Below are 16112 nucleotides of genomic sequence, written 5' to 3'. Positions count from 1 at the left end.
TCATTGCTTAGTGCTTTGTGAATGAATGAGAGGGGCTAAGTGTGATTTACGACAGCGATAAACTCTAAAACTGAGCTATCTGTCCTTGTAGAATCGGGGCTGTATAAACAGAGTGGTATAATGTTTCCCCTCGCAAGGTGGCAACCATCTTATGTCAAATTTTAAGTCCAGAGATGATGATCACATACATGGCCTTTTAAGTATGCAGCAAGGCTTAGCCATTTTGAGTCCATATTTGCATCCTATTAAGGATTACTCAGCATGCATGTAAATGTACAACCTGGGTCAATATACCCTGCCCCTCCAACTGAGAATATCTGGTATCTGGCAACGACTGCAAAACCCTGAAATGTATGCTGCAGCAGTCTAGTACTGCTTTTGTCATCTCACTCATAGAATCATAGAATGGTAGAGTTGGAAGGGACCTCCACGGTCATAGGGCCCAACCCTCTGCTTAATGCAGGATTCACTAAATCATCCCAGACAGATATTTGTCCAGCCTTTGTTTGAATGCTTCCATTGAAGGAGAACTCGCCACCTCCCATGGTAACCTGTTCCACTCATTGATCACCCTCACTGTCAAAGTTTTCTCTAATATCTAATTTGTGTCTCCTCCCTTTCAGTTTCATCCCATCGCTTCTAGTCTTTCCTTGTACAAATGAGAATAGGGTTGATCCCTCTGCACTGTGACAGCTTTTCAGATATTTGTAGGCAGCTATTAAGTCTTCTCTCAGCCTTCTTTTTTGCAAGCTAAACATTCCCAGATCTTTTAACCGTTCCTCATAGGACATTCTTTGCAGACCGCTTACCATCTTGGTAACTCTTCTCTGAACTTGCTCCAGTTTGTCAATGTCATTTAAATCCGGATGCCCAGAACTGGACACAGTATTCCAGATGAGGTCTGACTAAGGAAGAGTAGAGGGGGATAATTACCTCACGTGATCTAGATTCTATGCTTCTCTTAATACATCCCAGAATTGTGTTTGCCTTTTTGGCTGCTGCATCACATTGTTGACTCATGTTCAGTCTATGATCCATTAGTATACCCAAGTCTTTTTCACATGTGCTGCTGGGCCCAATTCCTCCCATTCTGTAATGTAATTTTTTCATTTTTCTTCCCCCTTGTAGGACTTTGCATTTCTCCTTGTTAAATACCATTCTGTTAATTACCACCCAATGTTCAAACTTTTGTAGATCTTTTTGAATACTGTCTCTCATTTAGCTTAATGCACTTTTAGCTCAAGCAGCACAATGCTTTTGGGCTTTACTAGAATTGGCAATCATATGGTCCACTCTTGCAATGGCTGATGTCATCAGTGCGGAGGAGGCTGTTTTCCCCCCAATACTTGGGGCATCAGTGGATGTGACGCCTATGGTTCTAAGAACACAATGGTTTTGGGGGGGGGATTTTAATCTTCACTTTTCAAAATATTTTTAATTTTTACGCCAGCCTAGCCATATGAGAGTTGTTGCTTTGCAAGCTGTAGTTTTTATTGGTACCATTTTGGAGTACATATATTGTATAACTTTTTTTATTATTTGGAGGGACAGAGTGAAAAAACAAAAAGCTTAAGCTGAAATGTTAGCCTGAAGTCTTGTCATGCCATGACCATTAATGTCTTTGTTTTTAAAATGTTTGGAATTCTAACCTTTGAATGGGCTCATGTGTACTCTGACATGTAGCATGTCTTTGCCCTGCATGGCATCACAAGTGAGACCTAGAATTAGAGTGCAGCTAAGTAATGTGTTGAGTTTGCTCCGGCTTGTTAAGTTTGTGGTAGCCGCTCAGCTTTAGCATTCAGTGATAATAGAAATTCACTCCTGACGCACACATTTCAACCTCTTTATTAACATCTTAAGTCCCTCAAATGTCAAGTACTCTATTTGAACGAAGGATTAAAAAATGTTCCAGTTGTCACTGTGTTTTGACCATAAGCAAAAGCTGTGGAACTCATATCCTAGTTAGTCATTATCAAATGAGGTCTCAACATTTTACAGTAAGCAATTCACTTTTGTGTTCTATGGAGAATGCTATATGAGGATTATAGCAATGTCTGGTCTTAAAAACTGAAAACCTACTTGTCAGTCTGTGTAGAATGACAACCAATTGTAGCAGCATTACAGTTCGAGTTGTCACAAGCATTTGTAAGGCTGAAACTGCTAATATTCAGTATGATTCTGTGTTTGGTAGTTATGAGTATATGGAGTTTTAGCTTCATTCCACCGAGCTAACATACAATTTCCCCAGTTACATTTTATTTCTTTACTCCCTAGGAGCTCGAAGGCCTTATTGAGGTGAACCGGATGACTCATAAGTTGCTGGGCAAATACCTGACTTTGGACAGTTTTGATGCCATGTTCCGAGAAGCCAACCATAACGTTTCTGCCCCCTATGGCAGGATCACTCTACATGTGTTCTGGGAGCTCAACTATGATTTCCTCCCAAACTATTGCTATAATGGCTCTACCTATAGGTATGTATTACTTTTAGTAAATTTATATTAAAAATAAGAGTACTGAACGTTCCTGCCTACAAGCAGGTATGATTTTATAGGTCAGGAACGCTATCTTTTCTCCTTAGGGAGAGCACGTAGGTGAGTGAGGAGACTTATAAGGCCATTCATGCTCCTCTGGGTAATATGCAAATAAGGAAGATGAAACAATAGATGGAACAATAAAAAATTTTATGAATTGCTGACTGGCTTATAAATATAGGACGACTTTCACCTTTTTAGAAAACTATCCATTGGATGTTATGTATTATACTGTAGAACTGTGAGTGGCAGTATTAGTTCCAACTAGTCTATATTTAACTTTTCTGTAAGACATTTTTTTCCTAGGTCAGAATAAAAAGAGCTCTTTGTGAATGTTGGACAATCTGGTTAGGACAATAATTAGAATCAACCAAACTATTAGTATGTATCGCCAGCATGGAGGTACCTTCTGTGCACACTGAGGTTTATAGTAGCTTTTATTTTGGATTCACCCTATTTTCCCTGCTTTTAAAAGTTAGTCGAACAGTTATTAGAAATGTAATCTTTTTGCTCAGAGCTGTCTCATAGCCCCTTCGTTACATTGGGGTTTTTTTTGCTAATGCAGATTAATTAGAAAATTGTCATAGTTCAAGATTCGCTTTAGAATAATTTTAAAGTAGAAAAAGCATAAACATTAAATTGTAACCCGCACATAGTTTATTGCTTAATAGTGCTTTCATTTAATCCTTCCAGGTTTGTTCGTACAATTCTACCTTTTTCTCAGGAATTTCAGCGTGACAAGCAACCGAACGCTCAGCCACAGTATCTGTATGGCTCTAAAGTAAGTGCTGGCTGTTAGAAAAAAGTCTATTGTTCAGAACTTCTTTGTGGTGTTGTGAGCATTTCTTAATGGTGTGGCATTTTTATAAAGAGTGTGTTTTAGAAAGGTATGTACAATTTAAAATCTCCCCATCCTAACCAAATTTTTTATAATTGTCTGAATACATCTGTTGCTCGAGCGAGCATTGCCCTTAGCGAGTACCTGCCCGCTCGAGAGAAAAGGTTCGGGTGCCGGCGGCGGGCGGGGGAGAGCAGGGAGGAACAGAGGGGAGATCTCTCTCTCCCTCCCCTGCTCACCCCTGCTGACTGCCGCTACTCGCCGCTCCCCCGCGCTGGCAGCCGAACCTTTTCTTCCGAGCGGGCAGGTACTCGCTAAGGGCAATGCTCGCTCGAGCAATTGCCCTTAGCGAGTATGCTCGCTCATCTCTAATCTGTAATTAAAAATGAATCAACTTTGCAATAGATCCTAATATTCTGACAGCTTCTGTAGAGGTAATATGACTCCGTAGTAACAAATAACAAACTGTTTAGTGCAATTCTGCAGTCCTACTTTCTTCTATTTACTTTCTACTTAATGCTGACATACATTTGGTAGGATAGCGGAAGAGTAGAAAACAGAAGGGAAAGTGATTGCAGATTCAGACTACATAGTTTCTTTGTTGTCTGACTTAGGCCGCCTGCAGACGGGCGGAAATTCCCGCCGAATTTCCGCCCCTGGAAGCTGCCATAGGATTGCGTTAACAAACGCAATCCCATGCAGACGGCTGCGATTTGGCCACGCGAGATCTCGCGCAGCAAACAAATCGCGCCATGCTCTATTTCTGTGCGGGGCTCGCACATGAAAGAGCCGGGGCCGCGGGAGCAGGTGAGTGTCACGCTGCTTTCTGCAGACGCACGCGTCAGACCCGACCGTCTGCAGGCGGCATTATTGTAAAATTGGTTCATTTTAGATGCATTGAGAGTGAAAAAGTTAGTTTCTAAAGTTACATAAGCCTTTAAAGCTGGCCATACACATTCTTTAAAAGTTAACTGAGTCGCTTGCTGATTTCAGATGGGGGGAGCAGCATGACCATTGCCAAATGACTGCTGTCCAGAGGAAAAAGGATCACGAATATTTGATTTCAACATGCTTGATCTTTTATTCCACCCCTAGGGAATGAGCATTGCATTAGCTTTTTGGCTGTAGCTTATTTCCAGAGTGTGTTGGTGTTATATAAAGATTATTATATCCCTCTTTGTCTGGAACTAAAGATATAGACCTGGCTCATTTGAGTGTGCATTGTTTGTCGGAGATTCAAGAGAGACCGATATAGGAAAGAAGGATTTGGCCAGCCACGGTCTTAGATATGGCCTAAGTTGATGGCAAACTTTTTTCTAACCCTTCCCCCACCCCCTTCCACCTTATACTGTTTATAACTTTGAATACCTGCAAAAGAAAACACGGTGACTCGAGTTTTGATATTTTTATTTGCTATAGAAATTCACTACAATAAAAGCTTAATATACATGTATGATTATGGGTGGGGGTCTGAGATGTGATATTCACTTTACTTATCTTGGATTCACATGAACTTTTGCACATTTAAAGGGGCTGTCTGAGAACAGAAGTATCAGAAACGGGCCAGTATAGGTTATTTTGTGTTTTGTTTTTAAATCTTAAAACAACCTTTTAATCCTCTCAGCGGTTGCAGAAGGTCTGATATGTAGAAATGATCAGTAATCGTTCTTAGTGTATTACTACAAAACATGCCCAAATTGTTTGCTTGCTCTCATCCCATCACTTAAGTGTGTTTAGCTCAATTTGGCAGCTGTTTATGAAGTAAAAGTGTTCTTATGAAAGACTACATATTTCACTTAACAGATTATCAAAATCTTACGTGATCTGATCGTAACCAGCATAAACATATTGTCAACGTAAAGAATGGTGACAAATGTTTCAAATAACTGTAGTGGCGACTCGACATATTCACAACCACAAGTGTTGGTGCCGACTCATGTAGAGAGCTAGAGCTTTTTGTGAATGGCAAGAAAGATGTATAGCTTTCATTTCACAGAGGTGCAAGAGATAATACTTTCTTGCGACAGGTAATGAATATTAGTATGTACCGCATTCGTAACACTGAGGCTGCTGGTATACCAGTTTTTCTTGTTTTCTTTACCTACACAATTGCTATATATGTATTTCCACTTTTCCCCATTTGTCCAGTTACTCTCGAAGAATCATACCTAACAACTTGCGGGATCTTTTATAAGTTTTAATTATTGTACACAGTAAAGGCCCATTTAGACACGATTATTGCTCAAAATTCGATCAAAAGCTGTCTTTTGAGCGATTATCGTTGTCTAACTGCACTGACATTGTGCAGTTTTCGTTAAGCCATCGCTCATCGTTGTCTTTCAGCGTGCTGAAAGACAACGATGAGCCTTATCAGGGATTCACAGCGGGATACAGCTGATACTATTGTTTCAGCTGTATCATGCTCCCTGATGACAGGCTGGATATGACGAACGTAGCTGTCCAGCTACGTTCTCCATACCCTGTTCGGACCGCTCGGCTGTATAACAGCCGGGCGCTTTGTGCAGAAAACAGCTGGATGCACAAGACAAGCGGGGGCCACCCTGCTTGTCTTCTGCATCCTCCGCTGGGAGCGCAAGGTGATCGCTTAATGTTTGAGCGATCATCTTGCGCTTAAAATGACGCAACGATTAGCGCTTAAAAGAGCTCTTTTGAGCAATAACCGTTGTCTAAATGGGCCTTAAGACCATTGGTTCTTGCTGTATTGATAAGTCTATCACCATTGCTATTCATCAGTTATGTAAGGAAATGGAAAAAAGAACAAAATCCTAAGAATAGTAAATTAAAGAGTGGCAAGACACAGAAAAATATATGTTCCCGTAGGCAACTGACGTATTAATGCAGATTGGGTACTGGCAGGGTGGAAATTCTTTCCCCTTCTTTGAATATGTCTGTTGGTACATTGATGCAACTACTCAGTAATATAATATCAGCGGTTTGTAGGTGGATAACAAATGTAAACGAGCTTCTGTAAAGTTAACAAACGTGATTTTTACAACAATCTTGGCTTCCAAGAATATTCCAGTGAGACTTCTTAAAATTCTCAAGTATAGCTGTATTGCATGGGCGCATCCCCCTAACCAATAATCCTGCATTTTTTGCATCTAAACAGTATGATATAAGCAAGTATCTTAAGCCAGAGTTGATTTTGGTAGGTTTCTGTCCATTCTCTTGTCAAAATACTAACAATACATCTGTCTGTGAGTGATGAGTGACTCTGTGAGTTACATGTGCTGTCACAGTTATATGATCAGTCACCGGTGCTCTGAGCTCTGTCCCTGATCACATGACTGTGATGTCATCACAGGTCCTTCATCCCTGTGCACTGAATGAGGGATTATGGGCGGACTACATCCCCCACAAACCCCCACAGCCTCAGTTGCTTTGGATACAGCAGTATTTAGTCTGGCAGTTTTGTGGCTGGTTGTGAGACAGCTGCACACATGTGTGGAGACTCCAATAAATGACACCTCACAAATGTAAACCAGTGCATATTTACCAACAACATTGAAGCATAGTCCTTCACCGCTATCTTCACATCTCCTGAATGTGATATCATGTCCTCTTAAGTGCTAATGCCGCAAACACCAACCCAGCCTTCATCTAATCGTCAACCCTTGTCCAGTGTTGAAACAAACCGTTGCGGTCATGCAAATACGTCACCACAGAGGGTTCACCTTTTTCATAGTTTTACAATGTGCTGTTCCGCTGTTATTTCTACTAGAAACATATGAATAAAGTGATCACTGGGCGTCACTGTTCGGTGGTGTCCATATAGAGTCTGACACTGAACATCAGTAGTGCTGTAAGTGCCAGACTGAATAGGGACATGCCAAAATGGTAACACCCGGTTGTCACTTCAGCACAATGTAGAGTTGCAAAATAAAATGCCCCCAATTTATTATCTCAATGGAATAGCAAGTATTTACTAAAACATACTGGTCTGGACCTTTTAATAATAAAAGTCTCGCAAACTTCACCAATGGCTTCTTGACATCAGTTGTCCTCTTACAATTGCAATTCATACCACGAGAGGTAATTGTACTCTTGATTTTGAGATCATCCTTAGTGGACTAGTAGCTTGGTTTATACTTTTTGCAGTTTTTGGATATTGGCTGCAGTATTCCAATATGTATAAGAAAACACTTTGCTTTTGCGCATTCATAAACTCTACTTTTGTTGCTGAAGACAGTCACCAATATTAGATCCTTGCTAACGTATACTTTAATGTCATCTAGATTGCTTTTAGAAGTTTCTAGTAGTTACAGTACATTTCTGATCCCGCATTCCTGGCTAGAATATACAGTATAAAATTTCCATTAAAACTAAATACAGGATAACTGTTAGAACATAACCTAATACTGTTTCTTATGTAGCATATATACCTGCATGCATTGGTTTGCGCCATTGTGTGTGTATACTGTATGGCATGTCATGTGACTCAAAGATTAGTTCAAAGCAGTTTGTTGTACAGCTGCTTCTTCTTGATCATTGGGAGTAAGGCTGTTGGTTTCATCAGTAGTTGATGGATCTTTGACTGTAGGGGCCACATGGCTCCCATCCGTGCTTATGTCTTCTGCCTTGTTGTCTTCATTTACAAGTAGTAGTCCTGGCTTTTCATAAGTCTCAGTTGACTTTTCCTCATTTTCCCACGTTTGCCTTTTGTCTCTGTCATCACTTTCTGCATTCAGCGCTCTTGCACGCTCTTGACGTTTGCGCCACCATATATGCAGGCACCCATAGAGAAAGATACAGGCTATAATAAGGAGTATGATGCTACTGGTGAGCCAGATGCCTAAAGCAAGATCCTTTTTCTTACTGTTGACTGATGATGGATCTTGAGCTAACGTATGGAAGATCTTGCACTGGTCACTGGAGGGGTTGGCAGACTGACAAGTCACACACAGAATATATGTTGTTAGAGGGGTGAGGTTTTCAACAATATAGAATGTCCGACTTCCTGGAATCCTCTCTTGTCTTTGAAAGTGTTCTCTGGAGTATGCGGACGTCATTGTATTCCAGTTAGCCTGGTACATGATACTGTAAAAGCTGTCGATGCAGCTAGGGATGGTTGGCCAAATGACCATGGCTGTGTTAGCAGTGACATTCTGGACAGTGATCACCATTGTAGAGTTCTAGATTGCTTTCAGCTGAGCACAACAATGTAACGCCAGCCAAAAACTGAAAAACAAACAAATAGTAAAGAATTACTTATCTGTTAATAAACCATCTGCTTCACATAATCCCTGGAAATCTAAAAGGTCACACATGCTCAAAAATCAGCAATATGCTGACAGCTCATGTCTACAGACCCGCGTATAATTCATACATCAATATGCTTGAAAGTGCCCCATTTTATAGAATCGACAGATCATTGTTATACATATGTAATCCTTTGACGCCTATGTGCTGATAATTGATTTAAAACACTGCTGTCCTTGTGCAAGGGTTTGGACCGCACCTCTGAAAGGCTCTACTAACATCAGGCTCATTCAATGAAATTCATTCACGTTCTCGCTGCCAGGGATGTTCCTGAGCAGATTAGATTAGGTAGTAGTTTTTTGTTTTGTTTTTTCTGCGTGCCTCAGTTATAATTAGATTATATATTTTTTTCTGCTTTCTTTAATTATAATTGAGGCAAAAAAAAAACAAACAACATAATCTATTCTGCTGAGGAACATGCCTGACAGCGAGATAATTTTCCAACCCATTTCACGTGTGTATTAATAAACAAGTCAAAAGAAAATTAATCCGAGCAGACGTATGTTTGTTTTGTTTTTTTTTTTTCTGCACTTTTGTCCTTTGACATAAAGTACTTGCATGGTATTCTTTGAACTGAAGTTCCACTGTAAATGCTACTCTTGCAAATGGTGAAGCGCATCCTATTTCAGTGTTTTATAAATAGGTCCATTATACTTAATGCACTACTTTATTAATCTACTCTAAGTATTCTCTCTAGATTCCACATGCTTATGCTAGAGACAAAGTTCTGCTCAGACAGCTGCAATAGTGGGCATAGCTGGAAGGGCTTTATTACCAGCCTTATTTACAGATACAGACATACAGCTTGTATATGTGTGCATGGAAAATATCAAGAAAGGGGTGTGTGTGTGTGTGTGTATATGTGTGTGTATGTGTGTGTATGTATGTATATATGTGTATGTATGTGTGTGTATGTATGTATATATGTGTATGTATGTGTGTGTGTGTATGTGTGTATATGTATATGTGTGTGTGTGTGTGTGTGTGTGTGTGTGTGTGTATATATGTGTGTGTGTGTGTGTGTGTGTGTGTGTGTGTGTATATATATATGTGTGTGTGTGTGTGTGTGTGTGTGTGTGTGTATATATGTGTATGTGTGTATATGTATATGTGTATATATATGTGTGTATGTGTATGTATATGTGTATATATATGTGTGTATGTGTATATATATGTATATGTGTATATATATGTGTATGTGTGTATATATATATATATATATATATATATATATATATATATATATATATATATATATATAAAATATGGCTCGAGAATGGAGTATCAGTTTATCAAATTATGTCTGCAGTCGGAAAGGATACCTATTTATACACCCAAACATAGTCAATGTCGTATTCTCATGATATAAGGAGGATGCATTCAGTAGCTGTCTATTCGATTATTACTGGTTTAGGAGACCTTTCCTTTCCATGCACATGGACACAATGTCACAAACACTAGATGGTCCAAATGACCTGTATGCTGGTAACTGCATCATTGCACAAGGTCATTTTTAGCAGTAATATAAAGTCATCATGTGCAATACAGTCAGGTTTAATCCCTTAAATAAAATCCCGGCACAAGCACTTAAGATGTAAGTGGAATGAATGACAACACATAACATGTTTGGTATATATCAGTATTTGTGAGATACAAAATCCTTCTGGATTCATCATGATCCAAGTTAAAAGTCATTGCCTACCTCAAGCGTGCTGACAGAAGTGAACTTGTCTTCTGCAAATTCCTTGTTTGTGATTTAACTGCTCACCGATCTATTTGATGGGATTCGGCACCTGTGGCTGATCAGTTCCTGCATTCCTCAGTCTGCCAGCTCCCTGCGCCCGTCACTTGTGTTCCTGTCCTCCAGGGACACTGATGAAACGACTCCTTTGTCTCTGCTGCATGAATTCACATGTGAGCGCATATTCCCTGAGTGCTTGGTTGCCTTGGTTTTTAAAAGACATAAAAAGATTTTTTTTTTTATCTTTTAACCCTCCCCCCTGTTCAGCTCGTCTCACATCGCCTTATGTCCTTATGAGCAGTGGACTCTGGAACTGCCCCTGTTTTTGAGATCACCACTAGACAGACAGGAGCAAGCTAGCATGAGGACAGACTTTCTGTTTAGGACAGACCACTACTAAAGACACTGCAGGCTGTTGATGAGCCGTGCAACACGGAACTTTCTAAGATGATACTTTGTTGCCATCTTCCAATTTTATTTTCCTTGTATGGTCGCAGACGATTTCCACCCCTTCCTTTCCATGACATACTATTAGTATGAGGTAGAGATGTTAAATCGCCAGCCCCACTGGGGACAGAGACAGATGTCAGCACATGCTCTGTACAGCACTGTGGAACAGGGGGGCTGTTTATTAACCGAGAACTGATGCACTTTGTCCTACATTTCTTGCTACAGAGGAGATGGTCTACTTTACTTTTCAGTATATTGTATAAGCGATCTAACAATTGCAAGTTCAAGTTCTCTTGGCGGAGCACGTTTCAGTGTGAACCAATATTAGATGGGGAAAACCAAGCAATCTGATTACAAATGAGGCACGGTCAATGACGTTGGACCAGCTGTGGCAGTATTTCAAAAACTGCCAATCTTTTAGAAGTTTCTCATGCAACGGGGGCGAGAGTGTATCAAAAAAGTTTTGATTGAGAATAAACATCTAGCAAAAGGGGAACTTGTTAATGTAAATAAGTCGTCAATGAAAGGGGTTAGAGGAGGATGTCAAGAATTGTTTTGGCAACATGCTTGACAAAGTTAAAGGGGTTGTCTCGCGGCAGCAAGTGGGGTTATACACTTCTGTATGGCCATATTAATGCACTTTGTAATGTACATCGTGCATTAAATATGAGCCATACAGAAGTTATTCACTTACCTGCTCCGTTGCTGGCGTCCCCGTCTCCATGGCTCCGTCTAATTTCGCTGGCTTCTTGCTTTTTTAGACGCGCTTGCGCTGTGCGGTCTTCTGCCTTGTCACCGCGTCGTCATCGTAGCTCTGCCCTGTCACGTGTGCCGATTCCAGCCAATCAGGCGGCTGGAATCAGCAATGGAACGCACAGAGCCCATGGTGCACCATGGGAGAAGACTCGCGGTGCACCATGGGAGAAAACCGCAGTGCATCCCTGGGAAAGGACCGGCGGCCATCTTAGGGAGAAGATTTTTTTAAACTACTTATTTCGTCGGATCGGTGAGGAGCAAGCGGTTTAAAAACCGCTTTAATTTGCTATTTTATGCCAGGGGGGTGACAGGGGGAATGGGGTAAGGTAAAATTTTGATGCTTGCCGCGAGACAACCCCTTTAAGTAAATTGCAGCAGAATATAACACCAATGGTCCAACTAGTCCAAGTGCATATCTCATCACTCTTTTAACATTGATTCCAATAGCAGTGACACTCACACTGGAGTCAATACGCCAGTGAGCAAAAGGGTGCAAAAAAAAAAAAAAATCACAAAAACATTGCCTGGTCAGATGAATCCAGATTTCTGTTGCACCCTGCTGATGAGAGGGTTAGAATTTGGCACAAACAGCTTAAATTGATGAAGATTTCCCGTCAGCTGTTCGTAGTATGTCAGTACCTCCATCTAATTTACTGTAACTATAAGACGCTATCCTGATTGCATGTGCCAATATTTCTATAGGATGGTTTCACTGCCTTGTGGAAACTATGCCACAACGAATTGCAGAAGTTCTGAAGGCCATAGGAGGTCCAATGTGCTACCAGATGAGTCTCTAATAAAGTGTCCATTCATTTAAAAAAAAAAAAAGCTATATTCTCTAACACAAAGAACATTCTTCATATTTTCACTTGTTTTAACCCTTTCCAATCCACTGTCTAACCTCTGAAGACATTATGATTTAAGGCTATACAGCTCCGATGTTGGAAGACGTCCGTCGGGGTTCTCTTACTGTATATTGCCAGCCTCTCTGCTGTCGGAGCCTATCCAACATGTCACCTCATGCAGTACTGGCTTTAGCCAGCATATAGCGCCGTTGTATAACAGCAGAAAAAGAGTAAGCCCCCTAGGAAGACCAGGATACAAATTGGATTGAAAAGGGTTAAAATTACAGTTTAGTGTGTAAGTGGGGCACAACCTTATAAATCACTGTGGGATATACATCTAAAGTGGTGAAAGACATGTTTTATGTGTTGCCCCACGAGTGATGTGGATGAGAAATCTGTCTGAATAGTTAGAACTTATTCACAAAGGTATTTCTCATTCTATGACATTCTTTTCTGTGGCAGCATCTAAGCTTCATCCTTTATTCCCATTGCTGAAGACGGGCATGGATGAACTACACGGTTTTGACCATTGGGTTTGTAATAGAATTGCTGATTAACTATTTGTACTTGATCTCTTTACATATTTTAGAGCTAAATTGCTCCTAATGTAGCATACACAGATTCCGCGTGGATGGCCTCTATTTAAGCCAATGGATGTGAGTGTTCCGTCGCCCATACGGAATTAACATTTACTCCCACTCCATCTCTTCTTGTGCTGAAGCTTGATTTGACATGGTAGAGGCTTTTAATTAAATACAATCAAAGCTCAGTTTGCCAAAGCAGTCTTTCAGAACAGGGTCATGCTTAATCTGTGCAGCATCTGCTATATTAAGAGTTCATTAGAAATTAAAGAAAACAAGGCACGTGTAACTGCTCATCCTATGTCGTGTAGTACATATAGTCTGAGAGATATTGGTGGCCTTAGTGATGTATGTCTGTATATACCTTCATTGTAAAAACAAGCACTTAGGAGTTGTTGGAATTGTATGAAACCTTATGTCGATTGTAACATTGATATAAGTGAGTAATTAGAAAATCAGAGCAAAAGGATAATGTATTGTGGAAAACTAAACACTTGAAGGGAGGCTCTAGTATGATGTGGTATGGGCAGGCATGGAGGCTCTAGGACCCTGTTGTACCTCCTCTAGCTTTGGATGCAAGATGTGAAACGGGCAGGCATGGAGGCTCTAGTACCCTGTTGTTCCTCCTCTAGCTTGGATACAAGATGTGATACAGGTGGGCATGGAGGCTCTAGTACCCTGTTGTACCACTTCTAGCTTGGATGTAAGATGTTATACAGGCGGGCATGGACACTCTAGTACCCTGTTGGGCCGCCTCCAGCTTAGATGCAAGATGTGATACGGGCGTGCATGGAGACATACAGATTCCGTATGATATCCCGTGGCATATCGCGCAAGCTCGAAGGCTGTCGAAGTTGGTGTCCCAGATGGTCCCATACATGTTCCATCTGTGATAAATCTAGTGACCAGGCAAGCCATGGAAGTGTAGCAGTATTGTGGAGACATTCCTGTGCCACCCTCGCAGTGTGGTTGAGCATTATCCTGCTGGAAAATGCCCCTTTGAAGTCCTGCCATGAAAGACAACACATGTGGCTGCAGGATGTTCTGAACAAACATATAGTTGAGCTGTCATTGTCCCTCGTACCACTACTAGGTAGATGGAAAGCTATATATGTGCAGGATGGCATAATCTTTTTCTCAGAAAAAGCTTATCTTATCACAGAATTACAATGTGTGTTTTCGGGAGGGGTGGGGGTTTCTCTGTCACTGAAAACATCTGTGATAATATCTTTATTATCCTCATTACTACTAAGGTGTTATGTATGTGCTTTAAACCACAGGATATGTTGCCCATTTATAGATGATGATTTATATAGCACAAACATATTCTTCAACAATATAGCAATCGGAGGGTACGTGAACAAACCAGATCAAAAGTGAGATACAGTATTACACAATAAACAATTAGAACAATAGTAGTGAGGTCCCAATTTACAATCTGGCAACACGAGGAAAAATGCTTGTTCTGCACAGTGGTCCAGGATAGGTCATCAATAGGTGGTAGGTGGGGGTCTGCTGCTTGGGAACCCCAACAATCAACTAATTGCTGTACATTGCGCAGTGGCCTCCATTCACTTCCATACCATGCACAGTGGCCTGACATGGCACTGCAATGTATGGAGCTGTCTGCGTCCTGCAACAAAACGGCTCTGTACATTAAAACACTGGCTCTAGTGATGGACTCCCACTGATCCTGAGGGGATAGGTCTTCAATAGAGATGAGCGAACGTACTCGGTAAAGCACTACTCGTCCGAGTAATGTGCTTTATCCGAGTATCTCCCCGCTCGTCCTGAAAGATTCGGGGAGCGCCGCGGAGCGGGGAGCTGCAGGGGAGAGCGGGGAGGAAGGGAGGGGAGATCTCTCTCTCCTTCTTTCCCGCCCGCGCTCCCCGCCGCAACTCACCTGTCAGCAGCGGCGCTCCCCGAATCTTTCAGGACGAGCGGGGAGGTACTCGGATAAAGCACATTACTCGGACGAGTAGTGCTTTACCGAGTACGTTCGCTCATCTCTAGTCTTCAATCTCAGAAATAGAAAAACCACTTTAAAACTGGATTTTGGTAATTAACCTACTTGCCTGGGGTAGTGCATTCCAAAAAACTGGTGCAGTACGACAGCAATAAGATGTTTGGATTATGGAGGAACTTTATCAAAGATCATTAGCAAAGGGCCTTACTCAGTTTACATCTATGTGGGAGACCCCCTGGGTACAGGTCCTAGCCACTTTAGAGGGATTTGAGGCATTAGAAGTTCAAGGCCATACATGACTTTATTGATAATTTTTGTAGATGGAATGTTGAGGCAATTCTTAGATTTGTGACTGGAATTTGATCTTCTACTTAATTTTACCAATTTCAACATTTGTGACATTTCCTGAAAAAGGAACGTGTCAGGACAACTATCTCTACCTCTAACACTGTGAATAACGCTATACTACAAAATCTAGGGGATGCAGAAACTTCAATAGGGCTGATTTGTAAACTCAATACTTTCTCGCTAAAGTGCATGAATTTTCACCATTTTCCCTATGGGAGAAGTGGAGGCAAACCTGGATTCTATAGAGGAGGGACAGTGGTATCAAAACAGAGATCCCGTGTGATCCTTTCCTCACTGCGGACTCTGTGCACACTCTAAAGTGAGAAGGAGATTTAATAGAGTGGCGGGCAAACCTCTTCATCCATCTTCAGTGGGACTGGAGAGATGGCTGGGCACTTGTACTCAGCTATTTCCTTTAGCCCCTTTAAACTTAATGAAGTTGCACTGCGCATGCTGGGCTGCTGCTCCATTCAGTATCTGCTTTAGTACAAGGGGTGCAGTGAGCCTACAGTGAGGAGAAGAGGGGGCATGGGGCCCTTCTTTTCAGGATCTGTGGGAGTCTCAATGGTGAGAGCACCACTCCTCAAACGTTTATCATCTGTGCAATAGCCCTTTAAGACGAATAGAGTGGAGCCTACAGAGTAGTTGGTGATCGACTGTGTCTATTCTGTACTGATTCTGCTGGATATTTCTGCAGAATTTGTGACTTTTAGATCTAGCTGTCAAGAGGTCATTTGTCGCTTTAGTAAAGACTGTTTCTTGTCTCATAATCT

The 16112-nt window shown here is 41.3% G+C and overlaps 1 protein-coding gene across 2 annotated transcripts in view; it reads left to right on the top strand.

Annotated features, from left to right (window-relative positions):
* CYFIP1 (cytoplasmic FMR1 interacting protein 1) overlaps positions 1-16112 on the top strand; it is a 98727-nt gene that overhangs the window by 53301 nt on the left and 29314 nt on the right. For both annotated transcript variants that reach the window (XM_066579384.1, XM_066579377.1), the window contains exons 22-23: positions 2275-2474; positions 3228-3315. In XM_066579384.1, the coding sequence (XP_066435481.1) occupies positions 2275-2474; positions 3228-3315 (288 nt within the window). The remainder of the gene's footprint in view (positions 1-2274; positions 2475-3227; positions 3316-16112) is intronic.

Source organism: Eleutherodactylus coqui, chromosome 1, assembly GCF_035609145.1.
Source record: "Eleutherodactylus coqui strain aEleCoq1 chromosome 1, aEleCoq1.hap1, whole genome shotgun sequence".
Taxonomy (NCBI): domain Eukaryota; kingdom Metazoa; phylum Chordata; class Amphibia; order Anura; family Eleutherodactylidae; genus Eleutherodactylus; species Eleutherodactylus coqui.
This window is presented reverse-complemented; position numbering and strand designations above follow the sequence as displayed.